At 45.4% G+C, this 24,356-nt stretch overlaps 1 protein-coding gene across 2 annotated transcripts in view; it reads left to right on the top strand.

Moving 5' to 3' along the window:
* Positions 1-24,356, top strand: part of LOC149333827 (toll-like receptor Tollo) — an 87,353-nt gene that overhangs the window by 49,724 nt on the left and 13,273 nt on the right. Inside the window, exons 1-2 of one of the 2 annotated variants that reach the window (XM_089558803.1) lie at positions 15,386-16,710; positions 21,279-22,146. The exons of the other annotated variant lie outside the window; for it this stretch is intronic. Coding sequence (XP_089414929.1) covers positions 15,988-16,710; positions 21,279-22,146 — 1,591 coding nt within the window. The 5' untranslated portion in view covers positions 15,386-15,987. Of the gene's footprint in view, positions 1-15,385; positions 16,711-21,278; positions 22,147-24,356 lie in introns of those variants that run through there. 2 annotated transcript variants of the gene reach the window in all.

Below are 24,356 nucleotides of genomic sequence, written 5' to 3'. Positions count from 1 at the left end.
GCAAATACGGGCTGGTTGGTACATGTTTTACGAATTGGAATAAAAGCGCAGTCAAAGACGAGACACAAGAAGGACAAAACACCAGCTCTGACTATCAACCAAATGGTTTATTGCTACAGGTGAGGCAACAAATAAATAAAATGGCACGAGTGAAAACACCAAATAAGCATGACAGAAAGGTACCGCACAACCACACAACTTGACTGAAAAAAGGAGCGTCACTGATTAAGATACGCAAGTTCCTTTGATAGTATATTTATCGATTGGCTGCTGATAGAGGTGTTACCAAGCTTTTTGATATGGCAAGCCTCCGAAATGAGCCTTGTGGTCTCATCTTTATAACGGGCGATGATAGTGGTCCGATTGAGGTGCGCTTCGCAATCTTCACACTCAGCACAGTGCACAGCAAGCTGGTTTCTGCGAGACTTGTTCTCGATATCTTCTACATGTTCACGCAGTCTATTATTGATGCATCGTCCCGTCTCACCAACGTAGAAACTCCCACAAGAGGTGGGGATCTTGTAAACGACACCAACACGACACTGAATAAACTTCCGCTTATGCTTCTTCTGGCAGCCTTTTTTGCTTCCATCCTCATTAACACGCTTGCACAATCCGCTAAGTTTATTCCTGGCTGAAAAAACCAGCCTAATGCCTCCTTTGCTCACTATCTTCTTTTGATTGTGCGAAACTTTGTGCACCTACGGTATGCACACTGTTCTTTTTCTTTCTGCCAGACGCGCATCGGTGCCCTTGATCTTTCGCAGACCACATTCTGCAAGCAGGGACTCAGCAACATTTGACACCATCTTCGTGGGGTATCCTGCTGCAGATAGCCTGTTCACCTGTGCGTAGAAACTGCCTTTTGTCTGATGCAGACATGATCTTTGCAGTGCGGCTCAGGCATGCCTTGGCGATACCGCGCTTAACAATCTTCGAGTGAGCTGACCGGAAAGGGAGAAGGCTCTTCCTGGACCGCGGCGAGTATGCCCAACAAGTATGGTTGTTAGAAATTGTCAGTTCCATGTCTAGAAACCTGAGCCTATTATTAGAGGGGAGCTCTGAAGTCAATTGAAGGTCATTAAGTTCATAACAGAACACGTCAAAAATCTCTGCAGCCGTTTGCTGTGCGTCATTAGTGCGATATAAAATTAGAAAGTCATCAACATATCGCATTATCTTAACAACGGGCGCGTCATCGAGCTTAGTTCGAAGACGCCTGTCATAACTTGCTAGATTGGTTTGGTTTATGGGGTTTAACGTCCCAAAGCGACTAAGGCTCTGAGAGACGCCGTAGTGGAGGGCTCCGGAAATTTCGACCACCTGGGGTTCTTTAACGTGCACTGACATCGCACAGTACACGGGCCTCGAATTTCTCCTCCAAAGAAATTCTGCCGCCGCGGCCGGGATCGAACCCGCGTCTTTCGGGCCAGCAGCCGAGCACCATAGCCACTGAGCCACCGCGGCGGCTTTGCTAGAAGTACTTGCTAGAAGTAAATCTCTTAGTACAGGAGCGATGCTCGAGCCAATGCAGACTCCTTGTTTTTGGATAAAAAAGTTACTGTCTATAGTGACAAAGGTTGATTTCATGTAAAAACTTAGCAATTCTAAAAACCTGCTAACGTCCATTCCACATGCGTTTTGGAATTTTGTTACGCCAAAGCGGTCGATGCAAAGGCTGACTTCCGCGGTCACAGAGCTCTGAGGCATCAACCGAAAAAGCGCTTACATGTGGTGGGCACTCTTCCCGGAGGAAGTCTGAAACAGTCTCGGGATTCCTGATGAGGAATGGGTCGTCCACCTCCAGTTGAGAAAGGCACTTCTGCAAGAAAACAGCGACTTCACGTTGCCACGTGCCTCTTTCAGACACGATAGCGCGGAATGGGCACTGATGCTTGTGTGTCTTCGCACTGAAGAACATAGAAAGGCAGGTTCCTTTCGATGTCTTTACAGACGAAGCCAGCCTCGAGAGGCCGGCTTGTTCACTTAGCTGGACCGCTTTTTCTTGCACCTTGGCAGGTTTGACGGACTTTAATTCCCTGAAGTTGGCTTGGACTGCTTCTTGGGCCTTTTCTTTGTACAGGCCATTAGACACGATGACAAAGTCACCTTCCTTGTCGGACTGTAGCAGCTTCACCTTCGCATCTCTGAGGGCTTCCGCAGCGGAGGTGAGAAGACGCGTGTTTCCTTTCTTGACATCTTTTGGGAGGCACTCAACTCCTTCCAAGATGCACCTGTTGGCGTCATCCATGGTGACCCTTTTTGCAGCCGTCCGCACCAGAGAAAGCAGCTCAGTTTTGTCAAGACGCGGACGTTCACAGAACTTCAGTCACTGCTTGAGAAGGCTGTTGACTTTCGTAGGGATGTTGACGTTGCCGAGCACAACCACTTCCTGTTGGACGGGCCCTGGAGGTCTCCTTTTCCGTGGAAGTCAAGGAACTAACTGGCGCCACATGAATTCTGCTGTATTAGATGCCAAACGGAGGTCTTGCCCAAATCTTTTGTTCCCTGGTTGTGTGGATACCTCCCTACTGCATGCGATGCTCAGGCACTCGGTGTAGAACCTGGCTTGCCTCCAGGTCTCGGATCGCAGAATGCGGCAGACTCGCTTTGCGTGATGATATGAGGGTGCGAGCCCCCCAAGTAAGCTGAGAACAACAGGAGGCAGATAAGAGATCTTGACTGAAAACGTGAGAAGACGAGCCCACATGTGGTTGCGGCCAAAAGATTAACACACATAACTGAAGAGCGCAGGCATAAAGAGGGCAGAAAAGTGCCCGATGTAGAAGAATTGAATTCCAGAAGAGGGCAAATACGGGCTGGTTGGTACATGTTTTACGAATTGGAAAAACAGCGCAATCAAAGACGAGACACAAGAGAAGGACAAAACAATAGCGCTGACTAACAACCAAATGGTTTATTGCTACAGGTGAGGCAACATATAAATGAAATGGCACGATTGAAAACACTTCAATCAAGAACTCTTATCTGCCTCGTGATGTTCTAAGCTTATTGGGGGGCTCGCACCCTCAGATCGTCACGCTAAGCATCGCTCCTGTACTAAGCGATTTACTTCTAGCAAGTTATGCCAGGCGTCTTCGAACTAAGCTCGATGACGCGCCCATTGTTAAGATAATGCGATATGTTGATGACATTATAATTTTATATCGCACTAATGACGCACAGCAAACGCCTGCAGAGATTTTTGACGTGTTCTGTTATGAACTTAATGACCTTCATTTGACTTCAGAGCTCCCCTCTAATAATAGGCTCAGGTTTCTAGACATTGAACAGACAATTTCTAACAACCAGATTTGTAGGGCATACCCGCCGCGGTCCAGGAAAAGCCTTCTCCCTTTCCGGTCAGCTCACTCGCAGATTGTTAAGCGCGGTATCACCAAGGCATGCCTAAGAGCCGCACTGCAAAAATCATGTCTGCATCAGACAAAAGGCAGTTTCTACGCACAGGTGAACAGGCTATCTGCAGCAAGATACCCCACGAAGATGGTGTCAAATGTTGCTGAATCCCTGCTTGCAGAATGTAGTCTGCGAAAGATCAAGGGCACCGATGCGGGTCTGGCAGAAAGAAAAAGAACAGTGTGCATACCGTAGGTGCACAAAGTTTCGCACAATCTAAAGAAGATAGCGAGCAAAGGAGGCATTAGGCTGGTTTTTTCAGCGAGGAATAAACTTAGCGGATTGTGCAAGCGTGTTAATGAGGATGGAAGCAAAAAAGGCTGCCAGAAGAAGCGTAAGCGGAAGTTTGTTCAGTGTCGTGTTGGTGTCGCTTACAAGATCCCGACCACTTTTGGCAGTTTCTACATTGGTGAGACGGGACGATGCATCAATAATAGACTGCGTGAACATGCAAAAGATATCGAGAACAAGTCTCGCAGAAACTAGCTTGCTGTGCACTGTGCTGAGTGTGAAGATTGCGAAGCGCACCTCAATCGGACCACTATCATCGCCCGTTATAAAGATGAGACCACAAGGCTCATTTCGGAGGCTTGCCATATCAAAAAGCTTGGCAACACCTGTATCAGCAGCCCATCGATAAATATACTATCAAAGGAACTTGCGTATCTGAATCAGTGACGTGCTTTTTTTCAGTCAAGTTGTGTGGTTGTGCGGTATCTTTCTCTCATGCCTATTTTGTGTTTTTACTCGTGCCATTTCTTCTATATGCTGCCTCACCTGTAGCAATAAACCATTTGGTTGTTAGTCAGCGCTGGTGTTTTCTCCTTCTCGTGCCTCGTCTTTGATTGCGCTGTTTTTCCTATTCTGAAAAGTGCAATCGCGGTGCCTTCTTTTCCTCCACAAACGAGTTCATAGGCACACTGACGCCTCCATGTGGCCGGTCTGACTTTACGAATCAGCTGTGTGTTGGGCATTCCTTTGTGCAACCTGATCACATTGTTGCTAGAGATGTGGCTTTACAGTTACGTGGTGGCATCTGATATTGAAGTATTTCTTTCGTACTTGGCGGCTTTCAAGGAAGCCTTGCAAAGCTTTTCGGACCTCAACACCTGTTGATTTTTTCTCACCTACTTATTATTTTTATTTTCGTCTCTTCAATTGTTCTTTTCATCTTCTGTCATTACGTACGTGGCTGCAGTAAGTGTTTTACTGTCAAAGGCTTCTCGAAAATTAATATATACTTATCATGAATGGTTTCTTGGCAGCTGATGAATAATTGTAAACAGAAGTCATTGAAAACTCAAAAATCATAAAAGTGAAAATAATTGTTGCATTTATTAGGAGTCCCGTCCTTTTTCAAGATTCTTTTTCTTCTTTCTTTTCCCTCCCTTTTTAAACAGCGAAAATGTTAACGCATTTATTCGCAATTTTGGACAGCATGCCCTTTTTTACGAGAAAATTTACAACGCTCTTCCTTCTCTTCATAAGGCGTTGGCATCTGAAAAGATGGCCGACACAAGAAAAACAACAAGCAAACATATATACCTGGTGTTCCAGGGACGACCGCCTGAGACGGCTCAGCTGGCGCATCCTTCTCGGAAAGAGAGAGAGAGAAACAACTTTAGTGTCATAGATTGGCGGGATTTAGGGCAGGTGGGCTTGTTGTGGCCCCCAGGTGGGGGCGACTTCCTGGGCCCACGAAATGAGTACCAGTTGGATGCTCTTGTCTGGCCTTCTGAGGAGTTGGTTCCATCCGTCTTCGGAGGGAGCTGGCGGTAAGGTTCGAGGGGCCGGATTTCCCGCGCAACCCCAGAGGGTGTGTGCCTGGGTGGCGATTTCTCCCTGGTAACAATTTCGGCAGACGGGGTCGTATTCCCCGTCTGTGATGAGTGAAAGTCTAGAATGGCTAAGGATGGAGTGTGTCTGGAACCTGCGGAGCAAGGTGGCTTTCGCTCGATTCAAGTCGGGGTGTGGAGATGGGAACTAGCGTCTCATCTCTCTGTAGAGGTTGGTAATTTCGGCAAAGGTCTGGGGAGCCTCGGCAAGAGCATCGGGGTCCGTGGGGCCAGCCGCCCGGTTGGTTAGTCCTCGGGCTAGTCGGTCGACCCCTTCGTTTCCAGAGTTTCCCGCGTGGGCGGGTACCCAGACCAGGTTGATCTTATAGTCGGGATTGCAGCCGCGAAGGATGCGTGCAGCGGGGTGGCAGATAAAACCTGTCGAGTAATTTTGTATCGCTTTTTTGGAGTCGCTTAGGACTGTGCGCGAACGTGGGTCAGCGATGGCCAGCGCGATGGTGGTTTCTTCTGCCGCTCTCGGAGAGTGAGCTACTACTGTGGCGGCGGTGACGAGAGTAGATTGTGGCGTGGTTGCACAAGCCACGTATGTGTTTGCACTTTGCCGTGCAGCATCTACGTATATTGCGTGTTCGTCGGCAAGGTATGTGGCATCTAGTACTTGGGCTTTCAGCTGACGGCGCGTATCATGGCGGCCACGTAGCATGTTTTTGGGGATTGGTTTTATAACTAGGCGGCTATAGACCCCTATCGGAATGGGCGTCGTGGGGTGGACGTCGCCTATGGGGTTGATGTTGAGACGGTCAAGTATGAGCCGCCCGTCTTTAGTGCGGGAGAGAGTGGCCATTCCGTCAACGCTCTGGTACAGACAGCCCGCTTCATCGACATCGCCACTACGCGTCAGCCTTCTAAACGGCTCGCGCCCCGATCCGCGCTTGAGTGGGCACGGGAGCAGTCCTCGGATCATGGCTCCTAACCATCCCTCTTGTCTTATGCAGGTGTGTAAAAAGTTTTCTCTCTTTACTAAACTGTCAGACGACCGTTGTTTAATTCTGCTCCTGTGCCCTCGGGTCATTTGTGACACTGTTTGCGATTGTTTTTCGATGGCATTGTTGCTACTGCGCTTAGAGGACGTAGAATCCAATCCCGGCCCTGGCCCCGGTACGCGTTTACAATCCTTGCTTGATATTGAATATTTGCCAGATGACCCTTCTGAGCAAATGGTTGTTTTGTTTAAGTTTTTGAAAGATCTTCATTCGCATACGCTCCAGAGTTCGAAGTGTGAAATGAAACTAGCCGCCGACGTCAAAAGCGTAAAGAACGGGCAAAAATCATTTGAAACAAAAACGGAAAATTCTCAAAAACGACTGGTTGACTTGGAAGAGAGGACCAAGCCCATCAGTCAATTCAAGAACAAAATAACCACCTTAAAACAATCCGTCACGCAACTCAGTACCTCGAATGACTAGAAGCTATTCGGTTTGAGCGAATTTAAAGATCGTTCGCGTCGCAATAATTTGATTTTTCATGGGCTCCCCGATACAATTAAAGCGTGTAAAGATACCGAAGAAAAAACTTATGCTCTCGCTTCCGGCATTGACCCCCTCCCTTCCTATGCGAATGAACGTGCGCACCGCTTAGGCATTTTTTCGCCGACTAATACCCGCCCCATCATCGTGAAATTTTTAAACTGCAAGACTAATGAGACAGTTCTTTCTTCGCGGAAAGAGCTTAAAGAAAAAAACCTATCTGTCGGCGAAGATTACTTCGTTTCTACTCGCATGGCTCGCAAAAAACCAATACAGTTCGGCAAAAATCAACCAGGTAATCTTTTTTTTAAGCTACACTAAAAAAAGTTAATTTTAAATAAGAAAAGCTATGTGTACTGCCCGAGCTCTGATAGCGCACGCGAAGTTGAGTCAAGCGACGAACGCTCCGAAGCCTACGTGGCTCAACAACTTGATCCGCGCTAGGAAAGGGCGAGGGATAGTGGCATTTGTTCACTTCCATTTACATCGCGCGTATCAGTCCTTTTCGGCGACGTAAGAAGCACACTGAGCAAATGCGGATGCTATTTCATCCCTGATTGGTACATGTTCCGCTCACACCATCTCTTTAACTGAAACCTGGCTTTCCACTAGTGTTCTTGACACACAAGTTTTTCATAACGCATCAGCTTTCACAATTTTCTGTTGCGACAGAACCTTACGCCGTTGAGGGGTGTCCTCATAGCTGCATCTAAAAGTACATCATCCTCGTGTGTCCACATTAACAGTGACTTGGAAATGGTATAGCCTTTAATTATTCTCGAGCATCAAAATTAATCCTAGGCGTCTGTTATCGTGCATCTTCATCCGCAGCTTGTTTCTCTAACGACGTTTACAACGCAATAAATATAGTTCGCGCACGTTTTTCCACATGCCTTTGTTTTTTTCGGCGATTTTAATTTTCCTATTATTACATGGTACTCGCAACCACCTCACCTGGCGCCCTTTACTTCCGAGGCTAATAAATTTTTGGACCTGTGTTCTACATTCCTGCTCTCTCAGTTAGCACTGCAGCCCACTAGACTAACATCATACTCTTCGAACACTCCTAATCCTCTAACAATCCTAATCCTCAACCTAATCCTTAGCAGCCATCCTGACTACGCATCTTCCGTCTCATATCTTCCCGGCATAAGTGATTATTGTATTCTCTCATTTTTCTTTAGTGCCCACGTATCAAAGACATCCAGAGAAGTAAAGACATTGCGATATTACAAGCGAGCTAACTTTTACGTCATAAACAACGAGCTTTCAACGTTTATTGACTTTTTCTTTAAAGGTTTTGATGATCGCTCTGTGAAAACTAACTTGGAAATTTTTGCGTCAAAAGTTCATAATCTCATCGAAAGACACATTCCTTGCTTCAGCATTACCACGAATTCTAACGCGCCAAGTTATAATATACACATCAAACGCTTATGTAACAAAAAGAAACGTCTTTATCTCGTCGCTACACTTTCACCTACTGATACCCGTCCGCGTACAAAATAGCCTCTGAAGCTTAAATTCAAATTCTTTATTTCTGCCTTGTAAACATACAGACAGCGGAGGCGCAGAAAAAGCTGAGAAACAGCTTGACTAAGCCGCAGCCCCCTTTCGCTTGGCAGCAGCTTGACAGCAAGGCTTTTAATACAAAAGGCAGTTGCAAAGCGTGATAACAAGTATACAATACAAGAGAAAACGAAAGAACATTATACAATATTGACACAATATTCACATTGGGTAGACACAGGTAATGGCAGCAAAGGAGAAAAAAAAGAGAAAGAAGAAAAAAAAACACAAAACAAAAATCCTACATGCTAGCATACAAAGCACGCAAAGACCTGTTTGACGAACTGAAAAGGTCAAAATTATTATATATATACGCGTTTAGCAGGGACGGAAGAGTGAACTGCAGGCGTTCTCTACCCGAGTTTAACCGTGGGGTCGGGACTATCCATGTCTCCGCATGCCTTGTTGTGTAGCTTGCATCTCGGGTATGTAGTTCAGCAAGTTTACGTATGTGGTTTACGTTTCTACGTGTTTCGAGTTTAAACCGGACACTCAAGCGATATTTATACAAGTTGTGTATTTTTAGCACACCACTTTGTAGAAAGAGATCTTTGCTTGGCGAGTCCCAGGGGACATTGTAAACATGACGAAGGAACTTTTTCTGAAAAATGTAGATACGCTGAAGACAGCTAACCGTAGCTGTGCCCCACACTAGATGGCAGTAGTTTAAATAGGAGTAGAAAAGTGAATTGTAGAGGAGTAACTTTACTGTTCTTGGAATGACGTATCTGAGCCGACTTATGACTCCGGTTATTTGAGCCAGTTTCGTGACAATATGGTCCGTGTGGTGTTCCCAAGACATGCTGGAAGAAAAAACTACTCCAAGGCATTTAAATTGTTCAACTATGTCTATACGTCGCGAGTTTAGTTTAATCTCGATGGGGGAAGGAAGTACTTTGTTTTTAGGACGAAATATGACAGCTTTTGTTTTCTTCTCATTTATACGCATGTATCTGGATTCGGACCACTTTTGTAATTCACTCAAGGTGTCATTGCATTCCCGAACAAGGAGATCAAGATCATTTCCAGTAAAAAAGATGCTAGTGTCGTCAGCGTAGATAATAAATTTTGCGGCGGAGTTAATGTTGGAGATATCATTTAGGTACATATTAAAAAGTAATGGTCCCAATATACCACCCTGGGGAACGCCAGAAGTAACAAGTTTTAGTTCAGATGTCACATTGTTTATGCTTACAGCCTGTTTTCTATGCGAAAGATATGATTTCAGGATCATTTGAGCCAGTCCACGAATACCACAACGCTCCAAGTTTTTCAGGAGTACACTGTGGTTTACTAAATCGAATGCCTTCGAGAAGTCCACGAAGACACCAATAACAAAGGCCTTATTTTCAAACTGTGTTAGTATATATTCCTTTTGTTCGAGTAGTGCTAACTCGGCAGATTTATTTTTACAAAACCCAAATTGATTAGGTGACAAAAGGTCATGTTTATCAATAAAATCAGACAACCGTGTATAGAGAACTTTTTCAAAAGCTTTCGAGAATATTGGGAGTATCGATACTGGTCTATAATTTCCTAAATCATTGCGGTCTCCTTTCTTATACAAAACCGTTACTTTGGCTATTTGCATTTTTTTAGGAAATGTGCCCGTAGTAAAGCATAAGTTAAATATATCTGCAAGAACAGGGGCAATAACTCTTATAACATGCTTGACAGGCCTCACTTGAATGCCGTCAATGTCACAGCTATGGCTGTTATTTAGGCTTTGTACGACTGATATAACCTCCTCTGTCGTAACTGGGTTCAGAAATATTGTGTCCCTATTGTAAGAGCTAAAATAGGTGTTGAAATCACTTGACGGGGTGTTATGGGCAAGGGTGGTAAAAAAGTTGTTGAAGGCATCTGCCAACTCTCTGCCGGATACATCTTTGTTATCAAGCTTTAAAGCCCGCGGGGCAGCCTGTGGTTGCTCACGCCTCAGTAAGAAATTCAACCTTGACCACAACAGATCGTGGCGACCATTTTTAATTTCAAGAAATGTCGCGAAGTATTCCGCACGAGCGAGACGTAGCTTTTTTGTTAATCTATTTCTGTATTTCTTAAAAATGCTTAGGTCATCTGTTGAACGTGTGTTTAAAAAGATTTTGTACAGTTTTTCTTTCGTTTTAATTTCTTGGCGCAACTCAGAAGATATCCAAGGTTTGCGAGTTTTACGCTTTATTGCACGAACTTTTAGCGGGAAAGAGGAATGGTAGAGCTGTTTAAATACTCGGAGGAACTCATCGTAAGCCTCATTTGCGTCACTGGTAACGTCAATACTATCCCACTCAACTTGTTCTAGTGAACTGTGAAATGAATTGAGGGTAGCATTGTTATACTTTGGTACTTCGCTTTCTCCTGTCGGTACTTTACCAGTCTGGTCTTATTTATGCATGCAAACACTGGAAGGTGGTCACTGATCGCACATGATATTACACCCGACTCAACTATCGGTTGGGAAGTGTTCGTAATCAGCAGATCAAGGAGTGACTCACTTTCTTGTGTTACCCTTGTTGGATCGTTAATAAGATTAATAAATCCGTTCGAGGCCAAGACTGCGTTAAAGTCTCTAGTAGAGGAGTTATCCTTCAACATATCGATATTAAAATCACCTCCAGCTATTAGAGTGTATTTGTTATCTGTTATAAATGAAAGAAAACAGTCGTAAAATTCCAAAAACCTAACCATATTTCCCTTCGGTGGACGATAGCAAACCGAAAACACGAACCTACCAGTACAGGCTGATAGCACTTCAAAATATTCAGTAATAAGACTGTACGAGTCCAACTTGTCGCATTCAATGTCATCTGACACCAGTAAAGCCACTCCACCCCCCCGGAGGCCGGAGCGGTTCAAGTAATAAGTTTTGTAATTGGTCATCCTGAAAACGTCGGAATCATCTGTGCTCCAAGTCTCACTGAGCATGATCAAAGAAAAAGGAAATGAAAATTCGCCAAAGAACTCCTTTAAACACAATATCTTGTTTTTTACAGAGCGTGCGTTCAGGTGAATAGCGTTAAGCGTTGTCAGCGCAACACACGAAGCAGTGCGGTTCAAGTCACTCGGCAGATAATACATCTGCTGCATTTCGATTATGTTTCAAGAAGAAACTCAAAAGATACCATGCTGAGTGCTATAGCCGATCCAAATCGCTCTTTCCCTTCACATGAATGGCACTCATTCCCTCACTTCGCCTAACGAAAACCTTTCCATTGACATACCAAGTGAACTTATAGCCTTTTTCTTTGGCACAGACTTTAGTTGCCTGAAGCAGTTCTCTATTTCGGCGTGTTAAATTTTCTTGCATGAAAATGGGCGGGTCGCTATCTTTTAAGTTCTTCTTATTCTTCAACCAGTTTTCTCTTGTAGCTTGCTTCGCAAAACGCACAATGATGCCTGGCGTCTTATCACGTTTAGCGGGAAGTCGATGGACAGTTGCTATCTCCGATTCCATCAAGCGAGGCACTCGAAGTTTATCAGCCACGTTATTCAATATGACTGTTAGATCCTCATCCTGCACTTCTTGTATGCCATGTGTTATCTTACGTCACTGCATTAAAAGAAGCCAAGTTAAATTTTGTTTCTACCACTGTTCCATCCATGCTAAAGAGAAATCCTAGGAAATTTTGGCGCACAGTTAACCTTTCGACCTCCGACCATATTTCGCTTGAAGATTCATCACTTAACCCTATTCACGCGAGTCAGTGTGCGACAGCCATTAACAATTCCTTCATGAAAAACTTCTCTCGTGTCACAAACGTTCCTTCGCCTCCTACACGTCAGTATTACTTCATTCAGATGCCCAGAAATATTGCCGATGTGCAAGGCATTATTAAGTTAATTGATAACCTCACAAATCACTCTTCTCCAGCTTACGATGAAATAACAGCCAAGTTTCTAAAAAATACATGTGCATATAGTTCTGTAATCTTAACAAAAAATTTTCAGCAGTCCCTAGGTACATCCTCACTTTCTACTGCTTGGAAAATAGGGAAGGTGGTTCCATTACATAAATGCGGTCATAAAACTAACCCAGCGAACTACCGACCCATTTCTCTCACCAACACTTGCTGCAAGCTACTAGAACATGTAATCTTTTCTCAGTTAACTTTCTTGAATCAAATTCATTTTCCACCGCGTCTCAACATGGTTTCCGAAAGTCATATTCATGTGTTACGCAGCTTATATCCTTCAAGCACAAGCACCATGACATTTTAGACCGTCCCTCTCTTGTAGACTGCGTTTTTTTTATATTTCTCTAAAGCATTCCACGAGGTTTCACATGACTTCGTTCTTTACAGATTAAAGCAATTAAATATTGACTACAGTCTTCTAAAATGGATTGAATCTTTCTTTACTGATCGCTCACAATTTGTTGCAGCTAACGGCCACAACTCCTTGCTAACGCATGTGCATTCTGGTGCGCCACAAGGATCGGTTCTTGTGCAACTTTTTTTTTTCCTTATCTACATAAATGACCTTGCCTCTACTTTGCCTTATAATATTCATCTTTTTGCTGACGACTGTGTTATCTTCCGTGAACTAAGTGACGCTAACGATACTACGATTCTGCAAAATGACTTAACTGCTATAGTGAATTGGTGTAATACTTGGCTCATGGAACTCAATACTAAAAAATGCAAACTTAGGCACGTATCTCGTACAGATTCTGACCTCATGACTTACCACCTGATTTGGAATCCGTTAGCGCTTACAAGTACCTTGGGTATATATTACGGGTAACTTATACTGGGCGAGTCACATTAATTATATTGTCTCCCTGTTAAGTTTTCTGTAATCTACACAGAAGGGCAGCGGGCCAATCTATTGCTCATCGCATGCTAGGTTACCTTTGCCGTAATTTTTTCAGCATTCCATCTTTCCTTAAATTGCTGCTTTTCAAGACATTATTACGCCCGAAACATGAGCGTGCGTCATCAGTTTGGGACCCTGCTCAAGTCACCCTAACCCATTCTCTTGAACTTGTCCAAAATAATTCCACTCGCTTCATCCTTTCTTATTTCAACCGAACAGCCAGATCAACCACGAAAAATAGCCTTGAGCTTTCTTCTCTAGCATCGCGTCGTAAAATTTCTCGCTTAGCATTATATCACAGGCTTTTCCATCCTTCCATAGTGCATGGTGAACTAATTCTAGGACCGCTCTATCGCTCCCATCGCATTGATGACATTCACAAAAGTGGCTTGGGTAGTTGTAACCCCAAAACCTTGTTTTCAGTCGTACCTTCCACTGATTTCTCGTGAATGAAACCACTTGTTGGAATGATTAGAGTTGGAACGAAAATTGGAATCAATAGAAAACGAGGCTTGCCCGGTCTCACGCACAAAACCGCGATGTCGAAGGTGCGTGGAAGACGAAGTGGAGGTAGCACAGTAATAATTTTGGTGTCCTCTTTTAGGCCTCAAGAACGTGTTCGTCAGCTCTTCGTCTGCTTTTCTGCCTTCTTTGGGATTCGGGTCAAACAATGCAGCAAGGAAACCTTCTTCAAAATGAGATGAACCTCTGCTACGCCAATATAAAAATTGTCCGAGATGGAAGATGAAGACGGTGGCGAGTCTGATGCTTGGTACAAAAATCTTATCAGCCCGTTTGCGAACGTTAGTGCAAGAGTTTCGTTTCCAAAAAGGTTGCGGAGAGTTGTGACCAGAGGAGTAGTTGAGCTGGATCTAGAAGTGCTTCTAGTCATAGTGAACCTATCGTAATGTATAAACACGAAAAATGATTAAAACTGTCCGACACTAACCTACCGAATTCAAAAATTAAGCGAAACGGTTTCGAATATCGAGTTCTGCATACTGGAGTGTGCCAAGCTCTCAAAGTGCCTTTAGTTGCTGGGATATTGGCCTCCCATAACTGCGTTGCACGTTAAGGCAGTGTTTTATGTCTGCACATGTGAGTGGACAGTTTGGACCCTGAGGTGTGGAAGTCTACCGGTACAGATAAAGTTTGGCCGGTGTACGTAGGAGATTAAACTGTATTCGGCGAAGAATGCGAGCTTCACGGATCGATAAGGATGGGTGTGGCGCAGCCTTCCAGTCCCCCGCCTGTCCTTTCCCCCCACCCCGACCGCGGCCCATCTCGCTTGCCTCTTTGGATCTGAGGCTGCAACGTGTTCTCGTCGCCGTGGCCCAGGACGCACTGAACGCCTATTATAAAGGCTGTTCTAATAAAAGTGTCACACCACCACCACCACCCATAAGTGCGATGCTTATTTATTTCTCACGAATACGCAGGTTAAGCTTACGGAACAACTAGATAAGAAATAGGCGTTACTGGCTGCCTCCGAATACGCGATAAGGGCCCCTTGCTGGTTCCCAGTTATCGAATCACTCAAACGTTTCGACCCCGTATTGTTCACGCCGAGAAACTGTTTAATAACTTTGTCTTTCGCCTTTCGTCTTTTAAGCTTACAAAGAAATCCTTCCACGGAAGCCCCTATACTCTCACTGTATAAGTGTTCTTGATCGCATTTCCTTGCGCAATTCTTTCTCTAAGCTAATTGTAAAGTACGCACATGTACGGCAATATAAAAAAGAATGCCTCGCTCGCCTTACGTAGAGACGTATGTCGCTTCGATCTATTGAACGATGCTTACGCAGAGGAACATGTTTTACCCACCGGAGCATCGGATAGTGTTTTGCAGCTCTCCTTATTTGCGCGGACTAATAAAATTAATAAGTCATTACTTAATTGTGTAGCTTCACCAAAGCTGGCTGTTTCTACCCAGGTAACTTAAAATGAATGCGTAGCATGTTCCGGTTCAATTAATTTTTGAGACGGAGTAAGACACCACCGAAAGAGACAACTGCTTTGGTTTTGAAAACAGGCGCATTTCTGAGAAGAAAGCACATATTTGTCTTTCTTAAGAAAGCGGATTTCCGAAAGAAGCGGATGCAGGATTTCCTGGGAGTTCGACGGATCTCCTCCAGATGGGAGGCAGCGTGTGGAAACGCCCTCCAGCCCTCCTCTCCCGCAGCCTCCCGTGCCTCGCATAATCACTCGCCACATGTCTTCCAGGAGGCTAATTTACTATTCCCCTGTAGTACGTGTCTCTACGTCGCGTGTGATTTGTGTGCGTTGGGCGGACTGCTCCCAGAAGAAATTTCCCCAGTCGCTGTGTGCCATCAAACTGAGAAATTGCCGTACTCCAAACAGAGCGATCGAAGTGTGAGTCCTTTAAGACCCCATTTTTTGTGTAACTTGTACGTGCATTGAACCTAGAGTGCTGGCCGAGAAGACTGTTCCTACAACCAGGGACGGACGAAGACTGAACAGTGGCGTCGCCGTTATGCAGGGCAGCAGCAGTCAACTTTACCTCGCCGGACTTCTGCCAGTTGAAAAAAAAAATGTATGGCCCTGCTTCTGAGTTCTCTTAGCTTCGACAGCATAGTAGTGGTAGGGACGTCGACCCCGAGTTCTCCTGTGGCCCTCCGCGAAGCGCTTAGTTTTTGTGATACACACCGGAGCGCATCTGTCGACAAAGGGTGGGTTCACTTCTTACCAGCGCCCTGACTCAATTCTGCACTGATGCTTTTGTTTGTGATTGAGACAGGTAAACCTTCGATGAATGTCGGGCTCGAGTGTAACTTGTAGATTGACAAGGAAAGTTCACGCCGATTATAACGCACGCAATCACCTGGGAACAAGAGATCTCCAGTATGGTTACTTCTCCTATGATAGTCCTAGTCTGCACGCTGGCTGCTTCGTGCACTTCAGTGTATGCTGTGCGCAGCTGGCCATGGTATCGGAAGAAGGTCAACGCCACATGTCCAGAACTTCAGCGCTGCTCCTGCGAGACTACGATGGACGGAGCTGTGTTGGCGTGCACTGACGTCTCTAAAGCAGAAGAAATCGACGCAGACATTGCCATGATGAGGGGAGTCTCTTTAAAAAAACTAACGTTGAGGAACGTCGCAGTCATCGATCTGCCTGCTGATTGGTTTTCCAACAGAACAATTATTTTTCTCGCTATCGATCATTGCCCTCTGCGCGACATCGGAGAAACGACCCTGAGGTCCGCAATTAAACTGTACAAAATCTCCTTGAAAGAGACTCTGCTGAACAATCTCCCATGCGGTTTGAGCGCCGCTAAGGGCTTGCATCATATTATTGCAAGTAGAAATACCTTCAGAGTTCTGCAGGGCTCTCTGTATTTGCCCGAATTATATCAGTTGGACCTACGGTACAACAGCATTGAAGAGGTGGACGAAGAATACCTGAGTGGTTTTACCAAGCTGAACGTCCTGTTGTTGTCGCACAACAAGATCCAGCACCTGTCGCCCGTTCTCTTCAAGAAGTCAAGAAATTTGAGAGAAGTCCGAATAGCCAGTAACCGCATCACAGTAGTAAATGGCGTGTTTGACGACTTGCGCTACTTAGAGGTAAGCGTCTTATTTTCTCATTATTTTTATCTCTGCTTCAAATCGCAGCAATGAGTTAATTAATGGTTCCAAGACATGCTATGTAACCTTACCCCAAATGAGAACCTTACTCATACGAGCACACCACGACAGTGTCAAGTATTATTTCCTCTTCTTTAGCATTCCTTTCTGGATCATGCTGAACATGGCTGAACGCCGCAATCGAAGCCCCTTCTTGCACGGTACAAAGTGGAGCGTATATCTGGTTTTGAATGGAAAAGGCTTGACAAAGTGTGAAATCGAGTACTGGCTCCGACACTCAGCGCGTTTAGGTTTATGATTTCTCCTAGTTTAAACTTTCTGAAGCATTTCAGAACACAGCTGCTGGAGTGCGCACAATATTATTACATCACAGTGCATTGTTGAGTAGATGTGCTAGTTTTCTCGTAACTGTCTCATGCCTGAGGTTCCACGCAATCACTACCGAGCGCCATCTGAGAACGCCGTCCAGAAAAATGAAGAAACCGCGACACACATTTTTAAAGGGAGATTATGGGCTACAGGAGTGCACAAGTTAACAATGCTCAGCATAACTAAATATCACTTTGCCAGGAACATAAAGAAATTTCTTTTACAATAGGCACCGCTGAAGGTTTATTGCATCCACACTAGAGTTCGAAAACAGTTTTGCCAGTTGCCTCTAAACTCACTCAGTTAGTTCACCCTATGAGCTTAATAAATCAAGCTATGTTGATTACAAGGCTGGCCATACACGTGACTCATTGTGGTAGGTTATTGGTTCAGTACCAAGACCCATCATTCAAAACAGGCGTCGCTCTAATAAGCGGGCTTTAGATTAGCGCTCGATGCTTTTACTTACTTCCGGCGTCTTCTTCGCTCCGAAATTTTATATCTCAAAATGATGTCATACTATAGCTTTCCGCCTTGATTGACTATCTACCCCCTCGTACACTCTTAGAAGACATCTTAAAGCACCCTCACGGAGAGCTAAAGGGGACAATTTGGCAATAAATTTAAATCTCGGTTCAATATTCCGGCTCCTCCTCAGTCTGGCACATTGGGGCTTAAGTCATTAACACTCCTCGCCATGCCTTGCTCAACCATGAGCCACAAACTGCCAGATGTCTTCCTCCCAACCTGGAAGGTTTATTCAAAGGTCGCCGCACCGCACACATAACACCACGTAGTGTTTACCCCAAAGTAACAAACTACGCCAAGTACACAAGTGTAACGAAAGGAAAAAAAACTCGAGTCACCCTACACAGTCAACATGTCTCTGAGAAAACATAGCAGAATGCAGCATATGCTTTGTCACGAGCCACAAGGAAGACCTAAATATGGCGGGACCCGATTAAAAAACCTCGGTTGTATGAAAGATCACCCTTAAGCAGGCATTGATCGGGCGCAACCAATACGTCAAAATGTTGTATGCCCATAAATCATCGACCTTTTAAAAACGGTTTCCCGCAACGCGTCTAGGGCGTTGTCCACACCTAGCAAGCCGGCAGGCTAATGTGCCGATGTTTGCAGGCACACTGAACAAATCGCAGTCAGTATCTCCTGGCGTGCAGGAGGAAATGTGCTTCACTGATACCGTTAAACTCCTACTTGACCGAAAGTTTACTTCGGCTAATTTTGCGCTGGATAAAGTGCGCATGTTATGAACAATATTTATATTTAATGTTAGGGCTGTGAAGCGTCTAGAATTTTAGTTGTAAGCGTTCAAAAACATCTCTAGCAGACGACGCAGTCCCCTAGCGGTGTGCTGGACAACTAACAAACCTGACCAGAAATGACGCACAATTGAGACACCGGCATCGCCGGCTCGCCAGTTTCAGGCGTTCAGAAGTGAGTGCGCGCTCCTTGTAAGCTCTTCTTCTGGCGCGTTTCTGGTTGTTTTCACCGCGAAACTCGATGGCCTCCGAGAAAAATAAACTGCTGGCATCATGTTGACGAAGTGCGTGGCCGCGGAAAGGAATACGAGGAATGCGGAACGCACCATGTATACCTCTCGGCCACTGCCCTTCACCCCAGATCTCGAAAGCTCGTGTCAGCTGTCTGGCGCTCAGGTTATAACGTGAATTCCCCTCTCTTCTTCAAAAAAGATAATGGTGGGTGACTGACGCTTCTGCCTCGCGCTAACCACTTTTGTGGGGTGGGTTTTGTCAATAGACCTGTCCCGGTCTACATCATGCATCAGAGCATGTACTACATGTTTCTGGCCCGATCGGCAAATCATGCCACGAACCGAGAGGGTAATAATTCGGAGAAGAAAGGCTTCGAGGCGTGTCCAATCGGGAGAATAAAGAGGATGGGGGACCGCTTGTCACAAGCTAGCTTAGCCGGTTCAGAAGCTGAAGTGGACGGTTTTGCTCATCGAGCAGCGCCCTTCTGACATGTAACAAGTGAAGGCGGGCAAGTTGGTGGTTGACAATGGAGTCCATATTGCAACTGTGCAAAACGACGAGGCACCAAGAGAGGAAAGCACAGGACAAGACGCGGATTCGCATCTTGTCCTGTGAATTCCTCTCTTCGTCCCTCGTCGTTTTGCGCGGTTGCAGTATGCACTCCATTGTCCTTTTGACGGCACGTTGTTTACACCAGGCAGCCGTCTAAGGGGAGGTCTGCTTAGTCTGAAAAGGAATCAACATATGCACGCGTTTACTGCACGTACAGCTCTGCCAAATGAGCAATAATGCCGTCGTGCGCCGAGTGTATCTGCTGCCTCGAAGATTCGCGGGCCGGGCTGAGAATCCTGGAAGGCCACATGAGCGTTACTGAAACCGTCGAATTTCTCACTGCCTCACGCCGTTCATACTTGAGGTCGATTACAGGAAGCTTCAGCGTTACCATTCAAGGCGCGTCTCCAAGACCTCAGAGGCCTAAACGCATGTTATTTGAATGATAATATTCTCAAAGGAAGACAACACGAAATTTTGATTATAAGTTCTGCATTATTACTCAGTCGATTCAGACACACTGCCTACGGTAATTTGCGCGGTGGGTGTAAACGGTCGACTGGGGTCCGGCAACCACGTCGTTCTGCCCAGCTGTGTGGTTTGAAAAGATTAGAAAAACTTTTCCGTCCTTGCTGTACACAGGCTTTAAGTGGTTCTAGGTAAATACAGTAATGAACGCAGCGCATAAGTTTTTGTTCCTTTGAATCGGCATGTATTTAGCAATACGCAGTGGCTGGCCCGACCGAGGCGCGCAAAGATGAACCAGCCCACCATCGGCACCGCATTGATGCCACGGTCCTCGAAGCGAAAAATATATATTTATTTTGAAACACATATTTTTCTTCTGGCATATTCTTTCGCTGAACGCAGCGCTTGATTCTCTTGAGCTCCCTTTTTAGACATCCAGCTGTTTTTATTGATTTACCTCGCGTTCAGAGCACTGCAAATTTCTATGCGCAGACAGGAATACCTTTCGACGGGGGAGAAAAATCAGAAGGAAAAGGAGAAGGCATGTCATTTATTTTATCAAGACAACAACCATATTGCACGCACAGCACAGCGCACATGTGCTGCTGGCATGCGCGTGCCCGCTCAAAAAACCCATCTTGATAATACAAGCACTTCTACTTGGCCTCCATTTGATTACGCTTCCTTCCTCCGCAATGTCCAAACTTTGTACGAGCTGTAATCGAATACTGCCAGGCAAACAATGCTCACTAGCATTGCGGCGCGATCATCTTCGCTGAGGTTGAGCCAGGAGTTTTCTAATCTACTACAGCAAATAAAACACGTTTAAAACTTTTTCTAGGGTCTTTCATCCGTTTTAAGATGTGTGTTTTCACATATAACCAGTATTCATCACACAAAGTGCTGCACGCGCTACCGGTACCTGTGCTTTGCTCCAGCCGCAACGAGCAGACGCTCCGAACCTGGACGGACTCTAGTCTCAAACATGCGTCACTTCCGGCGGGCGGCAAGGGCGCCCGTTTTTCCAGTTTCGGTATTGAAAACTCCGATTTTTGCGTGCGTTTGGCACCGTAACTGCTTGAAACTGGAGCGTAATGTTTTGTGGGTAGCATAATACGGGGGTGTATTATGAAAAAACAACCTTTTTACGGTTTGAAAAATTTCGGTCAAGTAGGCCTTTAACGTCGTGTTTTGTGCGATTGTCATGATGTTTCCGCCTAGTGTCACTAGATACGTTTCGAAAACTTATTCAGTGGCTCCATTTCCACTTCTTCACCAACAGCGATGGCTCAGTAACTCATGCCCCGGCTCAGCTCTGGTTCCGAGTCAGTGACTAAGTAACTCACACCTGTGGCTCAGACCTTGGATGTTTGAAAAGACCCAACAATTGCAGTCATTAAAACCAGAAAAAAATAAACATGCAGCAATTTTTTATTTGTCACTTTGGTCACTGCAAAATAACTAGAGCGAGCATTTTAGATCAAATAGAGAACTTAATACGCCACTTCATATACTCCAGAAATAAAAATTAAGCCCGCCTACGCTTTACTTGTTTCGATGCCTATCGGCTTCTTTCGGATGTCGCAAAGATAATTTGGATAGAATGCTGCTCCTGATTGTTTCATTAAAAATTTTTTTCAGACAATCAGCCTCGAGAACAACTTGATAGTGGACATCAGTGAACTTGCGCAATCGAGGATGCCATACCTGAAAGAAATCAACCTCGCCCACAACAAGATTGGCGTTATACCTAAGTTCGCGTCAGCAAATTGCGTAATAGAAGCACTCCGCTTGGGCGACAACCAAATAAGCGACATAGAGCCTACAGCTTTCAAGGCGCTTCAAAGACTCCGTCGCCTGGATCTCAGCAAAAACAAGATAAGTTATGTAAATGCGTCTGTTTTTAGCGCAGAATCAAACTTAGAATTTCTAAACATGAAAGAGAACCAGCTGACCAACTTGGCAGAGATGTTCAGGCACACACGCCGAATCAAGGAACTTAAATTATCTTCCAATCGCATAACTTGCATCACCGACGCGTTTCAATATCTCGGAAGTTTAAAAAAGCTATTTCTTAGGGATAACCTCATCAGCCATGTTCCCGACGATAACTTCAAAGACAATACGGACCTTCTGGAGTTGCATCTGAGCGAAAACCGCATTCATTGGTTTGGTAGGAACGCGTTCCGGGGGCTGGTCACTCTTAAAAATCTGCGTTTACGAAGCAATCAGTTGGTTTCTCTTAATGGTTCCTTGAGACACCTCGTAAATATGAAATACTTTGATGCGGCCTTCAATGAAATACAGTACTTAGAAAGAGGTGAATTTGGACGAAACGCGTTCCTCGCCTACATCTCCCTGATGGGAAACAACATCACCAGCGTGGAAGGTGCCTTCACAGGAACTGTACATCTGAGAGGTCTCGGCCTCGCAGGAAATGGGATTGAAGTTCTGCGCCGAACGGATTTTCCGCAACGCATGACAACTACACCGAACGTGACCGTGGACCGTAAGCTATCACATTTGGTTGCCACTTTCCAAACTATGCGACTTTCTTTGAAAAGGTCGACCGTAAAGGTGCTCGCCCATTACTCTGCGGAAACGGCGTGCCCTGTTAGTGTATTAAGGAAAAAACACAGGTCAGTAAGGTTTCATGCTATAGCTTTTTATTTGCCTAACCGAGACGAAACCTTAAAGATTACAGAACACCGCAATATAGAGTGGATGTAAGCTAGCGTATCCAAAAGGAGGTAAAAAAATAGGGGACGCTATGATTTAAAGCTAGGAAAACTTAAAAGCTTTCTTAATTCATGCACCAATCAATTCCAATGCAGATTCTTCATTGCTCCCGCAAGCTTCGTATATGCACAAACAGTTCTTCGGGAGGCTGTCAATAGGTCTCTTCGATTTGGCAGCACCAGCTGCACCAGTTCAAAGGGGGCAGCACCGTCGTCCTCGTTTTTCCGGTGCCGCGCGCGCCATCTGCACTTTTCTCCTCGTTTTGTCAAGGTGCAGGCCTGGTTCTGCACGAGTTCTTCGCCGCCTTGCACTCGGTCTGAAGGTAGTGCTGGAAGTAGTGCAGCATGGCGCGGCTGCACTTGCGCCTTCGTTTTGCCACTGGCCGGTGCGCGCTAGTGTACGGGCTGTATCTGCACTTGTTGAACTGGCGCTGCACGCTCACGTGACCGCTTGGCACCGCTGCAGAACTAGCACAGCCAGTGCAAGCCAAATAGAAGAGACCTATAATTGTACGCAGATCTGCTGTTGTCCGAGAAATTCGTCTCTTCCACTAACGGTTCCTTCTTCCATCTCCATTTTGTCTTTTCCGGTTGTTTGTTAACTGCAGCTGTAACTACGCAAAATATGTGGCATTTATAGATCTCGACGAGTCCTCATTCCACTACCGGCGTCTTGGTGCAGTGGTAAAGAAATGCGCGACTGTCCCAGCACGTCGCTGCTTCAAACAAATCCGCCTGTGCAGCTAGAGAGATGCAAGCTGCTTTTCGCAAGCCAATGTGTTGCACAGATAGTTCTTCAGGGAGCCTATCTATTTCGCACTGACGTCCTCACTTGTCCAGTTATTTTCTTTTTAATCGTGTTCATTTTTGCTGACTCCTTCTCAGCCAGACGTCGTCCCTACAAGTAGAGAGGAAGGGGAGAGGGAAACGACTCGCAGGTGGCAGATGAGAGAGGGTAATCCCCCCGCCACTGTTGGAAGGTGAAGGCTTCGCACAGACGCCTAGGCCCGATGCCGACGGCCTACACATCTCGCCGTCATGGTCCTCCTAATGTTGTCGCAATCAAATGTTCAAAGAAAAGAGCAGAAACACGATTAGAGAAAAGGAATGCGGGTGCCGGTCAGCGATCGAATAAACACTTCTCTATTAAATTTCAATATGTAGACCGGAGAGCTGGTATTCACTAAATGCACGTCTGCTCGCATTGTAGGAGCTCTTTCAAACACAACGTTCATGTTCTTTTCAGCCATTGTAATCAGTCTAAATAAATTAACCACAGTAATAAATCAAACTTACTTAATAAATTGTAAAATGGACAGTAGTCCCCGTGGATACATCGCACTGCTACTGAATATAGCAAAAGCACTCTGCGTTCTACTGATGGCCGACATCAACCCGAAGGTGCGAAATAGGCAGGTAGACGAGCCGGCATTGCAGAAGTATCGTATAAATTCCAGAGATAGCCTTAGACAAATCACAGCAAATTCTTTGGACAGAAATTACTTAACAATCCTTAACACCGTCTTACTTCAGGGAAGGATAGGCAGCGGACGTGAAAGAGCCCTCACTGGGTGGCCGAAACTGAAGTCCCCTTCGCAACGTACTATCGGGACAAAAGTGGTATACTCCACGCGGCGGGAGCCGGAGCAACGAAAAATTGCGGCATTTTGGCCAGCTAAAGCACCAAACATTGAAATGAGTCAAGCGACATACCTTCTGATAATAAAGGTCAGGCTTTGGTTGTCTCGATCCCAGATGCCGTCTGGAGACGGTGTTGCAACGCAGTTTTTCGTTGCTCCGGCTCTCGCCCCGTGGAGTATACCCCTTTCGTCCCAGTTCATACATCCCTTCTGTCAGCATACTGGGCGTAGATGTGTCCGACAAGCTTGGCTGTAGCTACCGTAGAATCATCATCATCATCATCATTAGCATTATGAGTCTGACTGCGCCCAAAGCAAGGCGAAGGCGTCTTTCATATCTC

This window comes from Amblyomma mixtum, chromosome 8, assembly GCF_055824585.1.
Source record: "Amblyomma mixtum isolate Tamu chromosome 8, ASM5582458v1, whole genome shotgun sequence".
Classification (NCBI taxonomy): domain Eukaryota; kingdom Metazoa; phylum Arthropoda; class Arachnida; order Ixodida; family Ixodidae; genus Amblyomma; species Amblyomma mixtum.
This window is presented reverse-complemented; position numbering and strand designations above follow the sequence as displayed.